This window comes from Bos mutus, chromosome 4 (genome assembly GCF_027580195.1).
Source record: "Bos mutus isolate GX-2022 chromosome 4, NWIPB_WYAK_1.1, whole genome shotgun sequence".
Classification (NCBI taxonomy): domain Eukaryota; kingdom Metazoa; phylum Chordata; class Mammalia; order Artiodactyla; family Bovidae; genus Bos; species Bos mutus.
The window spans coordinates 18,748,126-18,769,405 of NC_091620.1; the positions used below are offsets into that span (position 1 = coordinate 18,748,126).

Below are 21,280 nucleotides of genomic sequence, written 5' to 3' on the forward strand. Positions count from 1 at the left end.
TATGTCTTACCCTAGACTCAGTGGACATAAACTTGAGCGAACTGTGGGAGACAGTGGAGGACAGGGAAGCCTGGCATGCTTCAGTCCATGGCATCACAAAGAGCTGGACACGACTTAGTGACTGAACAGCAACAACAATAATGACTTTATTTCGCAGACAGTCATTGGATCTTTTTTTTTCATAATGCTCACCTTGTTTTGAGTTATTATATTCTCACACATCCATTAATTTTTTGCTATATATTAAACTTTGAAGTAGGTTAGGGAGCTTTCCCCAACATTCAAATATGTGATGGACCTAGATAAATATTGGAAGTGTTAAATATTGTAAGATCTGATGAAGGAAGATAGGGGACGTATTTTATTTTCTCTGGTTCTGTTTTGCAAGGCTACAGACAACCTGAGCAGAAAATCTGATCACTGAATAGTGTTTCTTCTGCCTGATGCTGTGACAGCTTGATAGAAACGAAGTCATGTCCTCCATACCCAATTGGATAACTGTCCTCAGCAGCAGAACTTCTAATTTATTCAATGAGCCACTGAACAACGTGAAAGCCAAGTGCGAACATCTCCCTGGTGCCGGGGTCCAGCCCCGGTGGATCCAGGGAATTCGAAGTGGGGACGGTGTCAGTGAGGATCAGGAAACAACTGCTTAATTAAACGTTAATTAAGGATATAAAGAGTAGTAAAATAAGGATAGCTCAGTGATGAAATTCAGTAGTGAAAAGAGGCTGAAATAAGGATAGCTCAGTGAGGAAATTCAGTGGAGAAAAGAGGCTGAATAATTCAGCCAGAAGGTAAGAGAAAGAACGACATGGGGAGACCAAGTTTCGGTGAACAAGGCCCGCACTTTATTTTCCAAAGTAGTTTTTATACCTTAAATTATGCATAGAGGATAATGGGGGAAGGGGTAGAGTCATGCAGTAAGCCAGGCTTTCTTCCTGCAGACTTATCATATGCAAAAGTTTAGGTGATTTGCATCATCTTCTGGCCCGGAGGCCTGTTAACATTTTAAGACCCTTTCTTTAGAAAACTTATTTTTCTCTAAAGGTGATTAGTCAGGCGCCACCCTCCAAAAGCATTAAAGTTGCATTCCTGTAGGGCAAAGGTGTGGTGGGCTGTAACAAGAAAAAGAATTAACTCAAGGGTCCCAGGTTACAAACATTAAAACTACTACTTACACCAATTATATTAATCAATACACTGCCAGGGACACAGCAGGTAAGGGATATGGAAACTTAGCAGCAAACATTGGCCCAACAAGTGAAAATCCCTTCACCAATACAATTTCTAATCAATCTTTTAACTGCTCAAAGGAATCTGTATTTAGACAGTTTAGAACATTTCATGCCTCTCACAGTTGGGAGGCTCTGAGCAATCACATGTGGCTGAAAAAACCTATTCAGGCAGGCTAGAGGACTTCCAAAGGAGTTTGTAGGTTGAAACACTATCACACCCAGGAACTTTATTAACTGGAGCTGTAAGTTAACTCTTTTTTTCAGAGAGAGGTAGTCGGGGACAGCCCCCTGTAAAGTCAGAGGTGTAGGTGAGAGCACAAAGCAGAAAGTAGGCAGACTCTGGTTTTGGGGGTAGATGCTCAAGAATTTCCAGGGGGACTCCTGAGGCTCGATCCCGCCTTTGCGTATGCTGGGCCTCCTTCCTCATGACCTTTGCCACGGGCAGAGTTCCTCACGCTGGCTCCTGGCAGTGATAGACTTCCAGTTGAGCTATTCCAGATCCTGAAAGATTATGTTGTGAAAGTGCTGCACTCAATATGCAATATGCAATATGTGCTCAATATGCAATATGCCGGCTCCCGGCACCCTGGGATCTCTGTTCTAGAACTTGACCGTCTCTCCACAGGCTCCAAATCCTCCCCTCTCCTGGTTCAAGAGCCACCCCTCACCTCCAGGCTCCAACTCTTCAGATTATCCTAAGAGCAATGTAAAGTAACTAAAATATTTCATCACGGGAATGATAGGGTCAAGTCTGCATTTTAGAAAGATCATTATTGCTGAAGAGTGGAGAATTGTTAAAGTAAGATAATGGCACAGAGGTTTCTTTAGACATTGCTGAGAAGATCAAGGAGAGAGCAGGTGGAGATCGGGGACAAGGTAGCATTGAGGAAGTGGAGGAGAAGGCAGGTTGAGAAGTTCCAAGAAAAGAGCATCATCATGACTTAGAGTTTGATTGGATGAGAAGGAGGGGAGAGAGAAAAACCAGGGATAATACCCTAATTTAAAGCTATGGACAACTGAATAGATGCTCTTCCCATCCAGAGATAAGGAACTTAAGAGAATGAACATGTTTTAGCAGTGAGTGAAAGTCGCTCAGTCGTGTCCAACTCTTTGCGACCCCCTGGACTATACAGTCCAGGGAATTCTCCAGGCCAGAATACTGGAGTGGGTAGCCTTTTCCTTCTCCAGGGGATCTTCCCAGCCCAGGGCCCGAACCCAGGTCTTCCACATTGTGGGTGGATTCTTTACCGCTGAGCCACAAGGGAAGCCCTGTTTTAGCAGAGGATGGTAAATAATATACTCGAGGGTATGTCCACACTGGGTTGTCTGTGGAACATCTCAGTGAAAAGTGAAACTAGTCAGAAGATACACTTTACTAGAAGAATTACAGTGGTCCAATTGTTGAATAAATCATATAAGTGTATATGCAATAATAATATATCATCAAAAATCTATATTTCGACTTGAAGGGATACCTGTAATACAGTGTGAGTTTAACCTATGGTGCCTAGATTACAAATAATATATACAGTATGATCCCAGTTTTCTAAATGACCCAGTACCTATCTATCTACGTATCTATCTTCTTATCTACCTGCTCATCTATAAAGTATACACACCCAGAGAAGTTGACAGCAACTATTGCTAAATGTAAAATTTTTAAGAACATTATTTTCTCAATTTTCCTCGCCAGTATTTTCTAACCACTTTTTAAAATATTTATTTATTTATTTGGCTGCACCAGGTCTTAGTTGGGGCAAGCAGGTTCTTTGATCTTCATTGGGGCAGGTGGGTTCTTTAGTTGTGGCATGCAGAATCCAGCTCCCCGACCAGGGATCAAACCTGGGCCCTGTGCACTGGGAGCACAGGGTCTTAGCCACTGGACCATCAGGAAAGCTCCTCTAACCATTTTTTGTTAAAACACACATAATTAGTGTGTGTTTGTCACTCAGTCGTGTCCAACTCTTTATGATCCCATGGACTGTAGCCCACTAGGCCCCTCTGTCCATGGAATTCTCCAGGTAAGAATACTGGAGTGGGTTGCCATTCCCTTCTCCAGGGGATATTCCTAACCTAGGGATAGAGCCTGGGTCTCCTGCACTGCAGGCAGATTCCTTACCACCTGAGCCATCAGGGAAGCCCCATTGAGTACACATAGCCTTTACAGTAGGAAAAGTATAACAAAAGGAAACCTTCAAATGTAATATATCCTTGATAGTAAGACTGGTATTATTCACCCTCACCGGACCCCCTGTATCCAGCAGAGCACCATGCTCATGAAATACTGAATAATCATCACCTTCTCCCTGGCATAAGGCCAGGGAGATGAGCTGTTGGGTAGGACCAGAGAGGAGGAGTCCATGATAAAGGGGACTGAGCAGAGACCTGGGTTGCAGTTATGGAACCAATGGGACATATGAGGACCTCCTTATTAAAAATAACGACCTCAGATGAATTTCTTTTCTTAAAATTTTTCTATTTTGACAATTTCAGATTTGCAGACATGTTGTAAAGAAAGTTCAAATAAATAATTCACAGACACTCTTCACCCAGACTCGTATCTGTTAACATTTTACTACATTTTCTTTCCACTCTATTTCAAGGAGATTCAGACACACAGAACAAGTCGGTATTAAGATATTCCATTTCCTAAATAATTCTACAATCATTCCCCTCTATGAGAACCCCTTTGGCGGGGACCTTCCTCTTTCAGAGGCTACTCCCTTCCCCTCCTAGCCCCTCCCGCTCCTTGGCCAAGAACACTGAACAGGAAGAAGTGTTTGCTCAGGGATGCTGGTGAGACAGAGACTATGTGAGGAAGGAAGGACACTGCCCACACACAAGGAGCCTATTCTCACTGAAAGGGCCTCCACCCGCCACACCAAGCACAAGGCCACTGGGAAAGATCCCCACCTGCAGACCAGACCAGCCTTCCAGGGAGACATCAGGTGAGTCTCTGCGTGTCCTCTCTATACAGATTGTTGGCTCTGCTCCCCAGCCAAGGACCTCAGGGACACTTGTCCTGTCTGTCGGACTCCTGGCATAATTTTTTGAAGACAGTGACTTCTGAGAGCTTAGACTGTATAGCCAAGACTACAAATGAAAGGCCCGGGGAGCAAGGCTCATTTCAAGGTTAAGGGTTCTCAAAGTCCAGCAGAGGATTTATTCATCAGACAGAGTTTAAGAGCCACAGATGGGAACAGGATTGAGGCCGAGAGCTAGGGATGGTGGAGGAGAGGCAGCACACCAAGTTCAAAGGTTCACAAGGAGCACAAGCTCCTCCCTGTCTTCTGGGTATGTGCTGGGTCTCCTCCTTGCACCTATCAATGTCATGCCCGGCTTCCCAGCCCCTAAGGGGTGCTCTGAGAGTCTGGCACGCCCCCCGCTGGAAAGAAGCCTTGTCCCAGATTCTGATGGTGACATTCTGCCCTCATGCCCACAGGCCTCCTCATCTCCTGCATCATGAACTGGCATATGATAATCTCTGCGCTTATAGTAGTGGTGCTTAAGATTGTTGGAATGACCTTATTTCTGCTTTATTGTGAGTATCTGATCAACCTCTTACCACAACTAAGATCGTACTGTTCTTGACTCTTCCCTTAGGATGCAGGGTTGAATATAAAGGTTAAATGCTCAAGACTTTCCAGCTGAGGGCAATTGACGGCCCTTCTCATTCCCAGACACACACAATGAACAGGGTTCCTTGGTCTACCTTGAAGATACAAAACAGAGCAGTGTCTGATGATTAGACTTCCACACAAAATTTTTGCCACTAGAGTATTCATTGGGTAATCTGAACTGAAGTACTCTGCAGTGCTTGTTATAGTTGCTAATTTGAAAATACAGCTCCAGTCCAACCCAATGATAAGCTGTGGGATATGCTAAGTCACTTCAGTTGTGTCTGACTCTTTGCAACCCCATGGACTGTGACCCACCAGACTCCTCTGTTCGTGGGGATTCTCTAGCAAGAATATTGGAGTGGATTGCCTCTCCAATGCCCTCCTCCAGGGGATCTTCCCAACCCAGGAATCGAACTCAGGTCTTTTAAGTCCCTTGCATTAGCAGGTAGGTCCTGCCACCTGGAGCTACATTAAGAGTTAATGGGGTTTTACTGGGCAAGATATTTTCCTTTATGTACACAGAGACTAATTCATCCAAATGTTCAGAAAAAGAGGCCTCATATCAAAAGATTTTACCACAGTTGCAGCAAGTAAAATCTTCTCCAGCCTCAGAAGCCTATGGGGAAGATAAATGAGGAAGGAAATATGATTTGGAGGCAACAGTTGGGTAAGAGATATCGACCATATGGCCCAATCTCAAGGTGCAGTTTCTACCACATAAGAGAGCAGGATGAGAATGCGTGAATATATCCACAGGAAACATATGCCCATCTTGGCTGACCTGAGCCAGCGAGCTCAACCTGTCCCACTGATAGGCGCTATGTCCCACCAGCCCCACAGTAACGTCTGTCTGTAACACTCACTGCACAGCCACCTTTGAGGCTGAGTCAACAGCTGATTTTCTTTGCAGTCCCACAGATTTTTGGTGAAAATAATGCCATCTTCATTCCCACAGAGAGCTCTGCAACAGGTAATGTACATGAAAATAACCTCCTCTCCCCTCTCCAGGTTCCTCTGTGCTTAAGTCTTAGAGACCTTTCTCAAAGCCTCCTTCCCCTAGACATTCTTCTGTAGAATGAGTTCATAAAAAGCTGCTAATTGTTATAAGATGAATGAGTTCCAAAACTCCTATGTACAACATAGTGACTGTAAGTACTAACAGTGTATTGTACGCAAGGAAGTTGCTAGAAGAGTAGATGCTCAATGTTCTCCCGACACACAAAAAAGATGATTATGCGAGGTGATGGAGGAGTTAACTGACCTTATCGTGTTGATAATTTTGCAATAAGTACATGTATGAGATCATCATGTTGTATATTTAAACTTATACAATGTTATGTGTGAATGATATCTCAATAAAGCTGGAAAAGTAAAATAAATGCAGCACACCCAGAAAAACAAATATCTTCCAATTTATTTTCTTACTTTTAGAGATGAGAAACCAAGACTAGACTTGGTGAAATTTCAGATCCTGTTTTCCTCTTGGGAATGAGGATGATTTGTGTATAACTAGTGTAATGTGATGTGAAAGTACTTTATAAACCTTGTCATTTAAAGAATTGTTTAAAGAAACCCATGCCCCACAAAAATCATCAAAAATTATATTCAACGCCTTTTTTTGGTGCCAAGCAGTATGCTAGACCAAACACAGAAGGAGATTGAAAACAGGAGAAATTAGTCAACTATCATCTATAAAGCACAAAGTCCAATGCCAGAAGCTATGGGGGATAAAGACATGTCAGGCACGGCTCTCCTTATGAACCCCACCTCCTTTTGAAGCTTTTCCAAGGATCTCCTTCTCACTTGCTCTTAAGACAAACCTATTACTAACCACATCTTTATCAGAAAGATAATTTCTTCTTCATTTTTGTAGCAACTGAGGCACCCAGTAAGTACAGTGAGCCAAAAGGAGGAAACGCTGAAATGCTCATGAAATACATATACAGTTCTGTTCAGTTATAATCCCCAAGTCGATTCTAATGAAAACCAAGTTATGCTATATTACAAAGAGCCTTTGAGCAGGGGACTGAAATAAAAAGTGAATGCTAACTTGCATGTTTTATATATGATTGTAAGTAGCTAACTGGCATCTGGGTAAATTAAACTGGTCTTCAACCACCATGGACAAACAACTGGTCCATTAAGGAAAAGTCTGATTGACCTCTGGAGCCACTGTAACTACACGCTCCAACAGCCAGTGTTCCCCAAAAATAATGAGGCCTCTTGGAGGCCTACTGATTCTCCTTTTATGTTAATATAAAGAGATGAATGGACTCTTCTCTGCCCACAGGAAATCTCTGGGGACTCCCCTGGCAGTCCAGTGGTTAAGACTCTGTGCTTCTGCTGAGGGGGTGCATGGATTCAACCCCTGGTCAAGGAAATAAGATCCCATATGCCATGTGGCATAGCCAAAAAATAAAAGAGAAACCTCTAGAATGTCCATCTGCCTCCTTGTCTGCCAACATCTTCTAGTTCTGAATCTTGTTCCAGTTAGCACAGTCCTTAGGGCTGATAATTGCTGATGAGAGAGAGTCAAGAGCTGCCCATCAGGACTATGGGTTTTCACATAGGGTTTAAGGCACCAGCAATGGAGAGAGCAGCAAAGGTGCTCTGTGGAGCCTGGGGAGAAGCACTCCAAACAGCTCTTTGGGGAAAACATTGTAAAAGGTATAGATGAGAAAGAACAGGGAGGTTTCCTTTCTGGTACTGAATGCATCTATTCCTCTTCCTTTCTCCTGCTCTTTTTCTTGGCATTTCACACTGTCAAAAGTATATGTGAGTGTGTGCCAAGTCATTTCAGTCGTGTCCAACTCTTTGCAACCCTATGGATTGTAGCCCACCAGGCTCCTCTGTCCATGGGGATTCTCTAGGCAAGAATACTGGAGTGGCTTGCCGTGCCCTCCTCCAGAGCATCTTCCAAATCCAGGGATCTAACTTGCATCTCTTATATCTCCTGCATTATCAGGCGGGTTCTTTACCACTAGAGCCACCTGGGAACCCCGTCAAAGTTATATATGAGAAACCAAAAAGACACCTGAGGCAGGTCAAATAATAGTAGTAGTTGGATGGATGTTCCAAAGGGAAAAAACCTGAAAAATTCCAACACAGAGTGGCAAAGAGTCCCTTGTTAATTCCACTGTCCATTCTGGACATCTGCTGTGACATTTGTGTGTCACACCCATCATCCAGCTATCTTCAGGTTTTCTTTTCATTTCAGTCCCACAGATTTTGGGGAATGGCACTGTCAGCTTCACTCCAACAGAGAGCTATGGAACAGGTACAGTGCAAGCTTATAGCCCTCTCCACCTCCAGGTTCTTAGGTAGTGAATTCTTAAAGACTTTTCCCATTGTCTCCTTTCTTATGAAACTGTTTGCCTCAATAGGGCCATAATGACCTTATCATCATTTCCTTCATGTTACAGACAGGGAAACTGGGGCTAAAGTGAATGAAATTTCTTCTTGGATTGAAGAGAATTGTATTGATATAATAATTATAAAGAAACCCACATCCTACTGTCTTATGATTCACTCCCAAGGTGCACATCCAAAATCTCACTAATCTCACCCTCTCTTTTCTTCAATTTCTGTAGTCTGCCCCAAGGGGTGGGATTTTCATCAGGGAAGATGCTTTTTCTTGTCCAAATCGGAATCGTCTTGGAACAAGAGCATGAACTTTTGCAAAGAAAAAGGATCCACATTGGCCATTGTCAACACGCCAGAGAAACTGGTAAGCCCATGGAATGGTACAGAAAAGCAGCATCCCCTTCACCAGCCTCAGTGGGTGGAGTTGAGTTGATGGGGCAATTTAATTTGTGGAGCAGGGGATGGTTGTTGGGATGGACACGGGGTGGGAAGCTCTTCTCAATAGCAGTGGGGTGTGTTCCTCGGACCCATCTGAGCTCATGAAATCCGCACTCTATGGTCTCTCCCGTGAGCAGTGTGTTGGGGAGGGGCCAGGACATTTAAAATACAGGGAATCATGTTGATATATGGCAAAACCAATACAATATTGTAAAGTTAAAAAATAAAATAAAATAAATTAAAAAAATAAAATAAAATACAGGGAATGACTAAATGAGCTGATGTGTATAAAGCTTTTAAAACTATGGAATTCTTCACAGACGTGAGCTGTTAATGTTTGATCCCAATCAGCCTAATAAGTAAGGAAGTTTTTAAATAACAAAATTAGTAATATGCAAAACAAAGAATCAAGTCATAGAATTGGGGTTGCAGTGTGCAATTATGAGAGTAAAAATAGCTCACAGTATATAAAAAAGCTTTATTATGTCTTTTTCATAATAACAATTCTGAGGAGTTATAGTTCTTCATATTTTATATATGAGAAAACTAGAAACCACCTACAGTCCAATAAAAATTAAATTTTAAGAAGTGAATTTTCATGCTTAAATAAATAGAATAAAATTTAAATATAAAAAATTTGGGCACAGGAAAATAATTTGATCAAGGTCATATACCTAATAAATGATAGCACATGGAATTGAATTGAGATCTCTCTAAGTCCAAAACCCACACTCTAATCAATTTTAGGTCTTCCCATGTGGTACTAGTGGTAAAGAATCTGCCTACTGATGCAGGAGACAGAACCAAGAGCTGTGGGTTCGATCCCTGGGTTGGGAAGATCCCCTGGAGAAGGAAATGGCAACCCACTCCAGTATTCTTGCCTGGAGAATCCCCATGGACACAGGAGCCTGGTGGGCTACAGCCCATGGGGTTGCAAAGAGTCGGACACGACTGAGCAACTGAATTTTAGGCCATAATTTTATTTGCAGTTGCTTCTCCTTCAAACCCTAAGTATTCGCTGAGCACTAGACATTGTGCTGCACACAGTATTCTAGCTTCTTTCCGCTCTTCCCTTCACACTTCCTCTAAAAAGTCCCGTAGTGGTGAAGAGTTTATGAGAGCGTCTCTGTGAATCTCAGTAGTAGGTGCCCAACAGTGATCAGGGATGGTGATGATACAGCTCCTCTAGAGCTAAGGACTCAAGTGGGAAGAGAAAAATGCCTTAAAGTAGAAAACCAAGAACAAGACAGAGTGCAGAAAAGAGAAAAAGGAAAGAAGAAAAGAGGAGAATGGGAAAGGAAGTCCATAACCTCTTTTCCTCTACTAAACCCTGAAGAGTTGATGCATCTCAAAAGCCATCCTTGGCATTGTCTGCCAATTACACTTACACTCATGCTAACCCCAGAACAAGCTCATCACATCAATGGCTTGCTAATGACTCTCATATCCATATCTTCAGTTTCCTTCCCTAGACCAGGAAGAGTATCACATTCCACTTTGATGTCTCAAAACCATGACAAACATACCATGCTTGAAACGAAATCAAATGTATTTTACTCCAACTGCTCCTACTCTTGTATCCCAATACTGGTGAGTCATCATGTCAACCGAAATGGAACACTGACAGTTTTCTGGCACTTCGCCTTTCTGCGTCCCTCTTAAATTAGCTGCTAAGTTCTTTCCCTGCTATCTCCACAGCAAATCATTCAGCTCTCCCCTGGATTTCTTTGGGATTCTTCTAATTTCTTTCCTTGCCCCTAGTTTTGCCGCTTCTTACCTATCCTCCACAGATCTGACTTACTAATTGCTCTAAGGCTCTAAACTGTGCCATTTTCCAAAATGAAGTGAGTTAAAGTCCAGTTTCCCTAACATGACATGCAAGCCTTGTATGGTCCAGCCTCTGCCTTCTCTCCAATCCTGTCTCTGAACCCACCTCCCTCCTATTTCTGCACCAATAGAATTCAGCATCTTGTAGTTCCACAGATGCTCCAGCCTGTGGCGCTAGTGGTAAAGAACCCGTCTGCCAAAGCAGGAAATGAAGAGGAGCGGGCTTCATCCCTGGATTGGGAAGATCCCCTGAAGGAGGAAATGGAAACCTTCTCCAGTATTCTTGCCTGGAGAATCCAATGGACAGAGGAGCCTGACAGGCTACGGCCAATGGGGTTGGTCACAAAAAGCGGACACAACTGAAGCGACTGAGCACGCATGCACACTCTGCAGTCTGCCTGTGATCTAATGCTTCCTTTTCCAGGAAGTCCAATCCTGACCACCCCACGACAACCCCCCACCCCCCACTCCCCCCCACACACCCCGCTCCTAGCACTTGCCTTACAATAACTATCTCCCCAAATCCATCTCACATATTACCTCATCTACAGCCTTTATATAGACCCCGAAATCCAGGTAGAATTATTCACTTCCTCCTTTCTCCCTGGGCATGCATGCCTGCTAAGTTGCTTCAGTCACATCTGACTCTATGAGACCCCATGGACTGCAGCCCGCCAGGCCCCTCTGTCCATGGGATTCTCCAGGCAAGAATAGTGGAGTGGGTTGCCATGCCCTCCTCCAGGGGATCTTCCTGACCCAAGGATCCAACCCGCATCTCCTGTGGCTCCTGCATTGCAGGTGGATTCTTTACCTCTGAGCCACGGGGGAAGCCCTCCTGGTCCATATCTAATACAGATTTCCTAAAAGCATTACACCTGGGATACCCTACTATGCTGGTCAACTCATCTACCTTCTCTTATTAGATCTGTGGATTTTCAACATGTTGGGATAACTGAGGCTTTAAAAATCGTGATGAAATCTATTCATTTCTTTACAGAAACATTACAAAGCACAATATTTTTAATGACATTCCAGAGGTTTTATAGATCCCTGTAGAAACCATCCCTGCTTCCAGCAAGAGAAAGAAGGGTTAAGAACCCTTGTTTTAGACCATGGGTCAGCAGACATTTTTTAAAACATAGATGGTATATATTTTACATTTTTCAGGTCCTATGTTCTCTGTCACAACTCCTTAATAGTGCCATCATTGTTCAAAAGCAGCTATACACCATATGTATCAAATTGCCACGGCCTGTTCCATTAAAACCTTGTTTATAAAAATTTGCTCCGGTCTGAATTTGACCCACTGCCCATATCTTGCCAACCCATTTTAGATCATATATATTTTTAATATAAATTTATTTATTTTAATTGGAGGCTAATTACTTTACAATATTGTATTGGTTTTGCCATACATCAACATGAATCCACGATGGGTGTACACATGTTCCCCATCCTGGACCCCACTTCCACCCTCCCTCCCCGTACCATCCCTCTGGGTCATCCCAGTGCACCAGCCCCGAGCATCATGTTTCAATGCCATTCTCCCAAATCATTCCACCCTCGCCCTCTCCCAAAGAGTCCAAAAGACTGTTCTATACATAGATCATATATATATATATTTTTTTTTTTTAAGAAGCAAATTTATTTCTGTATCTCCAACCTAATACAATGCCTGGCACACAACAGATACTAAAAAAAAAAAAAGTTTCCTAAATGAGTAAATATGGTAATCAAGCTTTAAAAATAATGAAGTATTTCATGGAAGAAAAATATTAGGAAAGGAGGAATAAAGGCAATAACCATGGGGATGGAGAGAATACTTAAGTGGGCTTGGATAGCCACTGATAATGGGAGGAATGTGAAGAATACAGGAGAGTCCAGGGGACTCCCAGGTTTCTGGCCAGAGTGATTAGTGACCCATTAATTTAATGCAGAAAGTAAGGTGTCTAAGGTCAGTGTCATTTTAGCAGGCACTCAGTCAGTTCAGTTCAGTTCAGTCGCTCAGTTGTGCCCAACTTTTTGCGACCTTGTGGACTGCAGCACACCAGGCCTCCCTGTCCATCACCAACTCCTGGAGTTTACCCAAACTCATGTCCTTTGAGTCAGTGATGCCATCCAACCGTCTCATCCTCTGTCGTCCCCTTCTCTTCCTGCCCTCAACCTTTCCCAGCGTCAGAGTCTTTTCCAATGAGTCAGTTCTTCGCATCAGGTGGCCAAAGTATTGGAGTTTCAGTTTCAACATCAGTCCTTCCAATGAACACTCAAGACTGATCTCCTTTAGGGATGGACTGGTTGGATCTCCTTGCAGTCTAAGGGACTCTCAAAAGTCTTCTCCAACACCACAGTTCAAAAGCATCAATTCTTCAGTGCTCAGCTTTCTTTATAGTCCAGCTCTCACATCCATACATGACTACTGGAAAAACCATAGCCTTGACTAGACAGAACTTTGTTGGCAACTGATTATTTCTCATGGCATTATCGGCTTTGGCAACATACTTTCAAATCTCCCTGTTTTCCCTTGCCAAGTATTCAAGGAATTTATTTGATCCAGTCTTGCTGCTGCTGCTGCTAAGTCGCTTCAGTCCTGTCTGACTCTGTGCGACCCCATGAACAGCAGCCCGTCAGGCTCCTCTGTCCACAGGATTCTCCAGGCACGAATACTGGAGTGGGTTGCCATTTCCTTCTCCAAGATGATCCGGTCTTATTTGGAATGTAAAACTTCTGGCAATGAAAACATTCTTATGCAGAGTAGATCAAAGAAAGTTGTATTTGAAATTATCCTTTTTTAGATGGCATAGTCCCCTCCTCCTTCATTTTCAAAGCATCAGCATCACCTGGGAATTTGCTAGGAATGCAAATTCTTGGTCCCTTACACCAGACTTACTAAACCAGAGCCCAGCAATCTATGTTTTCACAAGACCTCCACATGATTTTGATGCTCTGGGTAAAATGAGAATCACTTCTCTAGGGCTGGTGGGCAGTGCCAGGGATAGCCAGTCCTGGAGTCCTTTACTTGTTCCCAGAATCAGATATAATCATGAGTCCATTGGCACAAAGGAAGCAGCAGAAAAGAACTTTTTGCTGATTGTTTTATCTCTTTTTAATTTCTAGAAATTTCTCCAGGACATAACTGGTGCTGAGAAGTATTTTATTGGCTTATTATACCAGCCTGTAGAGAAAATGTGGCACTGGATCAACAACTCTAAGTTTAACGGCAAGTACGTGGACAGCTCACATTTTTCTGGGATCCTAGCTGCTTCTAGAGACTAGACCCAAGACTCAATGGGTTTGCCCTGGAACAGCACAAAGGCTGAGAATAGCTGCATGTTCTCCTCCTCTCCTGTATTCCAACCCACTTATCCCCAGAGACACATTTTTAGGGTAAATTTTTTTACTATGGAAAATATCAAATATTTCTGCATAGAGAGAACTGTTCATTCAACAAATTATTTTGTTCAAATCAAGATCCAAACAAATCCACGTACATATCATGTTTGATATATCTCATAATTATCTTTTAACCCAGAGATCACATTTTTTTAACTAAGTTCTTACAAGTTCCCCAGATGTGGCTTCTCTATCTAAAGAAGGGTTATTATAAATAAGTTGTCTATGCCTTAAAGCTACTAAACTTTAACTCCCAAGATCTATGTCCTATGTATTATTCCATGGCCATAGCCATGGTGGGGAACATGACACTCCCAGTGGACCTATGAAAATGGTGAGTCAGATAGAAAGCAAGTCAGTTCCCCAGACTGGAACCAGCTGCTCGCAGAGAGGAGTAAGTAAACATAGCCCTTGCTAAGCACTTTACACATCATTCCTGGTAGCATTCGCAATGATGCTATTAGGAAAAGCTTTTGTTGATTCCCACTTAACAGACAGCTGAATTGAGGACGAGAGACTTAGAAATGTGTTGAATATCACAAAGCGAGGGTGTGGTAGAGCTGCAGTTTGACCCTGCAGCCACTTGGCTCCAAAACTTATGACCTTCCCATGAAACCACACTCTGTCCTGTCAGACTGAAAGACAGTTAAAAGAGGTATGAAAAGACTAACCAAGTTTTTCATAAAGCCAGATGGTGTCCAGGAAAGGAAGAGACATCTCCTTCCTCCTTCTCCTCTTGGGCCTCCTGTTGAAAACATAGGGCCTCCAGCACTAAAACATTATGTCTGGGAGAAAAGGGGACAAACAACCCATGAGGTGTTTCTAACCAAACAGAGTGAGTTAATCCAAGACAACGAGTCCGTAAAAGCTCACAGGAGAGCTAACGGGAAAGCATCAGTTTTTGAGCTGGATTTGGGGATGCTGCTGCTGCTAAGTCGCTTCAGTCGTGTCCGACTCTGTGAGACCCCATAGACGGCAGCCCACCATGCTCCTCTGTCCCTAGGACTCTCCAGGCAAGAATACTGGAGTGGGTTGCCATTTCCTTCTCCATGGGCATGCTGAGGGGGTACCAGAACCAGGAAAAGGCAGGGCTGAAAAGACAGGCCTTAACCATGCTTTCTTTTCTCAACTAGCATTACCAATCAGGGTCAGAATTTCCACTGCGTGACCATAGGCCTAACAAAGACATATGATGCTGTTTCATGTGACATCACCTACCGCTGGATCTGTGAGAAGAAGGCCCAATGATGAAGTTCTCTGTGGCCTCCGACAAGAAAAACAAATATACAACAGAGACAGCAAAACAGCATATTGGCAATTGGGACTGATCTGGGAGATACAAAACATCAAATTTCTATGTTGGTCTTCCACAGGTCACTGGAGAACCCCCTAATAGCTCCTCAGTGCCAAAGTACCAGGCCCTCCACAAATATACTTGCAGATGCACAGCTGAGGCAAGCTCCTCATTCTGAATCAGCAACTCCCCAAGACCCTATTTCCTGTGAGAGTCACACCCATGGCTTTGGATCTACACGGGTCAACTGATCAAATGACCTCTTTATCCATCTGGCTACTACTAGAGGTTCTTGGCTATTGGGGGAAATCAGCTTCTGCATTCCACTTTGGGGGACTGGATACTATTAATATTACCAGGAGACAGACTCAGTTTGATGGAGACAACTGGTTGATACAGAGATGAGGTCTGCTTTTATAGAACCAAGGATTTCTGACTGATCAACAGGCTTTGTTTTGTCCTCAGAGCACATGACCATACTACCAGGGAGAAACTGCACACTGAGCAGGTGTGAACGTTATTTAAAGAATAGCAAGAGTAGAAGAGGGATAAACTCAGCTTCTGGAGCTCACTTTTGTTCCCAAGAGACCCCTGTTCTCATACCCTCCAGCCTACCTGGGGAGGGACAGCAGAGGCCCTCTTCAATCTGCTTTGAGGCCAGGCCTAGGAATGGTCTTGAAAGCTAAGCTAGGACCAGAGATACTACTGTTCATGAGAATGGAGAGGGAGCTGGGCAGGGCAGGAATCTGCTAGGAAACCTCTCTGAAGACTACTTAACACCCAGGATGATCACACTTCAGAGAACCGAATCTCTGTTCTTCAGCAAAGTCCTAAAGAAATAAGCTAAATATTTCCTTGGTCTTGGCCTGAATCTCCATTTTAATGGGTTTTGATGACCTGTTGGTTGAGTGTATATTAAGAATTTGGTATAGTTCCTTGAGTTCCAGTAGTCATAATATATTCCTGCCTGCAGTTGTAGACAGATCATGCTGCCAGGTACAATCTACTCACCCCAAAGACACCAGCACTGGTTGGTACCACACTGACCCAGGACTGGTCCAGCTGACCACAGAGTAGAAAAAGGGGAGGACTGCTCAAGGAGACATTGGATGGAGGCAAGTTGTGGGCATTTGGTAGAAAGGGAACTCCAGGGACACAGGAAAGCCATATGCAGGAGGAAAAAGAGCTCATTTGGCCATACTGAAAGAAAGGCAAGAAAAAGGTAGAAAAGTCTTGTGGGCATCCTGTCTGTCCTCTGTACTTACAGGAAGACATCATCTACAGACCCTTCTCAGTACATGGGAAAGAGAAAAGAAATACGTATGTGTTTTAATTTAACAAGAATTAAGCCATAAGAACAGACTCATTGGAAAAGACCCTGATGCTGGGAAAGATTGAGGCAGGAGGAGAAGGGGACAACAGAGGATGAGATGGTTGGATGGCATCACTGACTCAATGGACATGAGTTTGAGCAAGCTCCAGGAGCTGGTGATGGACCCAGAAGCCTGGCGTGCTGCAGTCCATGGGGTCGCAAAGAGTCAGACACAACTGAGTGACTGAACTGACTGACTGAAGCTATAAGGGAAGTCTGCATAAAACTACTAGAGATTATAGTCACCCAAGTAAAGAGATCACCATTTATGTCTAATAAAAATGTACTACAATGATTGTGAACATCACTTTGTGTATGTCGGATTAAATTGATGACAGTTTTATATTTTATTACAACACTAAGCTCTGTTTCTATATTCCTATGCTTCCCAGTTTGGGATTAATTAGCATGGCCACTTACAATGTTTAAAAATGAGATTAATACATTATGTGTTAGAACTTGCTTAAAGGAAGTTATTAGAAGCATTGGGCTGGCCAAAAAGTTTTCATTCAGAGTTTATCCCAAATGAATTTTTGGCCAGCCCAACAATTTGCATCTTGGTGGAGTGGATGTTGGAATGATATTAGAACTCAATGGAGATACAAGCTCTCTGATGGTGTCCGTGACAAGCAAGTGCTACAGGTAAGGAAGGCGGAGGTTGAAAGTGTGGTAAAGGAAAGAATGAACAGAATTCTGAGCTAAGGTAAGCCCCACGATTCAGACAGCAAAAGGAAAACCACAACCCTTCTGTTTGGCAAAGGGAGAACTGAGGTTGCCACACTTCCTGTTTTATGACAGAATAAGTCACAGGCTTTTATAGTCAGAAAATGTAGACACTGAGTGGTTTCCCTGGTGGGCGGCTCAATTTTTCCCCAAGATGAGGCGGTACTTCCGCACAAGTTCTAACCATAGGGAGCTGGGATGGGGCTGTTGGTGAGGGGAGCTGGAAGCAAATATGTGGACTTTGGTTTAAGTTCATTACTAGAGAATGGGCTTCCCTGGTAGCTCAGACAGTAAAGAATCCAGCTGCATGTACAAGACCCAGGTTCGATCCCTGGGTCAGGAAGATTCCCTGGAGAAGGAAATGGCAACCCACTCCAGTATTTTTGCCTGAAGAATTCCATGGACAGAGGAACCTGGCAGGCTACAGTCCATTGGGGCCCAAAGAGTCAGACATGACTGAGTGACTTTCACTTTCACTGGAGATTGTGGGGAGGGTTCCTGAATCCTTAGAAGAGTAAGTAACTGTAGCCTTATCGGGAAGCAGTGGTATTATTTTTTTAAAAAGCAACGGAAATTTAATAAACTATTGGATTAGAGTTTTGATTCTGCATCCAATATGATATGTGAATCCGTATGGATTTCTTACTCATTCTGTGCCTTGATTCCCTTACCTATTACCTGAAGCAGTAATACCTGGCTCACAAAACCCTTTTAGATATATACGAAATAATATCCACACTGTGTGTGTATTTCAACAGCAATACACAATGAGGGACACACACTGTGGAAGATTTTAAGTTGAGATCTTCATCCAAGAAGTGGCTCTTTAATTTGCAAGAAGCTGAATGTAGGCAAGACACCATTTCTCACAACCTGTCTATTCCTTTACAATATGGGAATAAAAACATGCCCAAGTCAGGGAAAGGTGGCTCAACATTTCTGTAGCCCCCTGGACATCAATGCCATGCTTTCCTTGTCTCTGGCTTACACACAAATTCCTCTTCCTGTCTGTGTGACCTACTGGTCCCATGAGTAAAGTCACTGATCCTCTTGTCCTCAATGTTGACAAATCAACATGGATGGATGGATGGATGACTGAAGGCATCAGGTATAGGCAGCCTTTGCCCATTGTCCCTGCTGCCAACGCCCCACTTCCAGAAGCCTTTGTCTTCAGGTTAGTCCTACTTCACCTGCTGAGTTTCTCACAGCACAGACCAAGTAACAATGCAGTAGAAGTCTTAGCTCTCCTCTACGTTCCCCTCACCTCTGACTGATGTGGTGATTTAGGATTCACCAAAGTCTCCTGCAGTGGGTCCTCAAACTTCCTTCAGACCATCTTCACTACCAGCCATGAGTCTGAGGCAGCAGAGGTATTTGAATATCTCCAAAGCTACAGTTCATGGTCAATGTCTCTCAACTGCAGGTACAAAGAACTGAATCAATCACACTGCTTCATTTACAAGGCACTCCCACCCTTCGTACATACAAGATCTTCTTCTATGTGCATATAACTTCAGGGGACCTCTGGGTGCACAGCATCCTTAGAGGAAGTACGTGTCAAGTACAGCACAAAGACCTGGGTAACATTCAAAGAAGAAGCTGAAAATACAGAAGATTTTTATGATATTCCCTGAGTTTTAGAGCTATCAAGAAAGTGTTATGAGAACTTCTCTTGTGAGATCATCAAAGTCATCAATAACCTACACATAGTGAAATCCAGTGGTCATCTTACTCGACCTCTCAGGACAATATGACGTAGTACATCAAGACGTCACTCTTCTGGTTTACCTACCGTTGTGCTGGCCATTACCCAGTCTCCCTCACTGACTCCTATTCATTAGTTGGTCCATAAATATTGAAAACTCAGGGCCCAGTCATATGCATTATTATTCTCTTTATCTGTGCTTCACCCCTTGGCCAATCAGTTATTCTCATAGCTTTAAATACCACCTACACTCACTCTTGGACTTCCCTGATAGCTCAGTTGGTAAAGAATCCACCTGTAGAGCAGGAGACGCTGGTTCAATTCCTGGATCAGGAAGATCCACTGTAGAAGGGATAGGCTACCCACTCCAGTATTCTTTGACTTCCCTTGTGGCTCAGCTGTTAAAGAATTCACCTGCTGGAGACCTGGGTTCCATCCCTGGGTTCATGGAAGAGTTGATGTTTATGAACTGTGGTGCTGGAGAAGACTCTTGAGAGTCCCTTGGACTACAAGGAGATCAAACCAGTCAATCCTGAAGGAAATCAGTCCTGAATATTCACTGGAAGGACTGATGTTGAAGCTGAAGTTCCAATGCTTTGGCCACCTGATGAGAACTGACTCACTGGAAAAGACCCTGATGCTGGGAAAGATTGAACGCAGGAGGAGAAGGGGATGACAGAGGATGAGATGGTTGGATGGCATCACCAACTCAATGGACATGAGTTTGAGCAAGCTCCCAGGATTGGTGATGGACAGGGAAGCTTGGTGTGCTGCAGTCCATGGGGTAGCAAAGAGTCAGACATGACTGAGCAACTGAACTGAACTGAACTGAACATTCACTCTCAAATTTATGTATACAGCCTGAAGTTCCCTGAACTCCAGGGTATTATGTCTGTCCCCTCAACATGTTCTCTTAGACATTTAATATTAGACATCTCACACTTAATTTGTTCATAATCGAGCTCTTGATATTCCCCCTAAACTGGCTCATTCCATGGTACCATCTCAGTTAACAGAATTTCATCTCAGTTAATACAATTTTATTCTTCTAGCTTTTTAGACCCCCCCCAAAAAAATGTATAGTCACTAACTCATCTCTTTTTTCATATCAAATCCAAACAAATGCTGTTGTCTATAGATTGATATAAATAAGATGATATTATATTAGATTAGTTATGTATAAAATATAGTCTTCAGAAACAGACTTTACTGCCATCACCTTCATCCAAATGATTATCACCTGTTGCCTAGGTTATTGTAAAAGTCTCTATGGCTAATTAGACAATCATTTAAAATATTCACTCTCTTCATCCCTGTCAAAGCAAAACTTGCCCTGGACAACATTAAATAGGCAAAGAAGACTATTCAAGGTTATCACAACAGGAAAGGGAACCCATGCCTGCATTATCTTCACTCAAAGAGTGGGAGAGTTTGTAACCACAGAAATGAACTACTGGAAAAGTACTGAAGGACTTTAGCCAGGAGAGGTTGATCAATACATGTTGAGCACACTGAGTTTTCCTGAGTTTGTAAAAGGTGTTCTTCTGTGATGAGTCCATCTCTGCTTGCTATCTGGTATCCATCAAAGTCAGGCTCATCCCCTCCAACAGAGACTGGGAATAAGGGCACTTTCTTCCTTGATGATCATGTTTCAAAGGTGTGGCTCCCAAGTCCCAAGAAAATCCTCCTTGGGATATAAAACTGGCAGCAGGTTTTTTAAATAGTTTACATCTCAAAGGAACAGAAAAAGATTTTACAATTCCAAGTGTTCTAATGCAAATGCCAGGGGCCTAGAGTCAGGAATAAGCCCAGCTTAAGTTTAGTCAAGCCAAGAGAAACATTAAGGACATCTTGGTAAACCTCTGCCTCACCTCATGTCCTCCAGCAGCACATTATCCACACTTTGATTCTGGATTTTTTCCCATGTAACTGGCTTTGAACAATGCAATGAGACTGAAGATTCAGTATGCCAGATCTGAGCCCAGGTCCTAAGAGGCCGCTAGTGTTTTCACTGGGCTTTCTTGTGTTCTGCCATCATTATAGGAAAAACATGCCCAGGTGAGTCTGCTGGGCCCAGAAAGAGGAAAGATACCCCACTTGCAACATCAGTGGAGAGCCAGCCATAAACCAGCTGACTACCATCCAATTCTTAGACTCGTGGATAAGCCCTCCTGATTAGCAGAGCCACCAGCTAAGCCAAGCCTTGAGAAGCTGAAACCCTAATGCATGAAATTAGAAGCTTACTGCTGTAAGTCACTGGAGCTCTGTGTGTGTGCCTTATATAGCAAAAGTTAGTGGATCTCCCTCCTT

The 21,280-nt window shown here is 43.2% G+C and overlaps 1 protein-coding gene across 5 annotated transcripts; it reads left to right on the forward strand.

The window, feature by feature from the left end:
* Window positions 1-983: 983 nt before the first annotated feature.
* CLEC5A (C-type lectin domain containing 5A) lies at window positions 984-18,087 on the forward strand. Of its 5 annotated transcripts, none has more exons than XM_070369161.1 (7): window positions 984-4,186; window positions 4,681-4,779; window positions 5,769-5,828; window positions 8,076-8,135; window positions 8,449-8,585; window positions 13,601-13,707; window positions 15,010-18,087. In XM_070369161.1, the coding sequence occupies exons 2-7, from the start codon at window positions 4,701-4,703 to the stop codon at window positions 15,122-15,124; spliced, it is 558 nt and encodes a 185-aa protein (XP_070225262.1). In that variant the 5' UTR covers window positions 984-4,186; window positions 4,681-4,700; the 3' UTR covers window positions 15,125-18,087. The 5 variants fall into 5 exon arrangements, with proteins under 5 accessions (XP_070225262.1, XP_070225261.1, XP_070225264.1 ...); XM_070369160.1 differs by having other exon boundaries at window positions 15,250-18,087; XM_070369163.1 differs by lacking the exon at window positions 8,076-8,135 and having other exon boundaries at window positions 15,250-18,087.
* Window positions 18,088-21,280: the final 3,193 nt, after the last annotated feature.

What these genes read in the sequence shown, in the direction of transcription:
- CLEC5A (XM_070369160.1), top strand. Translation starts at nt 4,701, where the DNA reads ATGAACTGGCATATGATAATCTCTGCGCTTATAGTAGTGGTGCTTAAG. An exon ending in CACAGAGAGCTCTGCAACAG is followed by an intron (nt 5,829 to 8,075) that starts GTAATGTACATG and finishes TTTTCATTTCAG; the next exon opens with TCCCACAGATTTTGGGGAAT. An exon ending in AACAGAGAGCTATGGAACAG is followed by an intron (nt 8,136 to 8,448) that starts GTACAGTGCAAG and finishes CAATTTCTGTAG; the next exon opens with TCTGCCCCAAGGGGTGGGAT.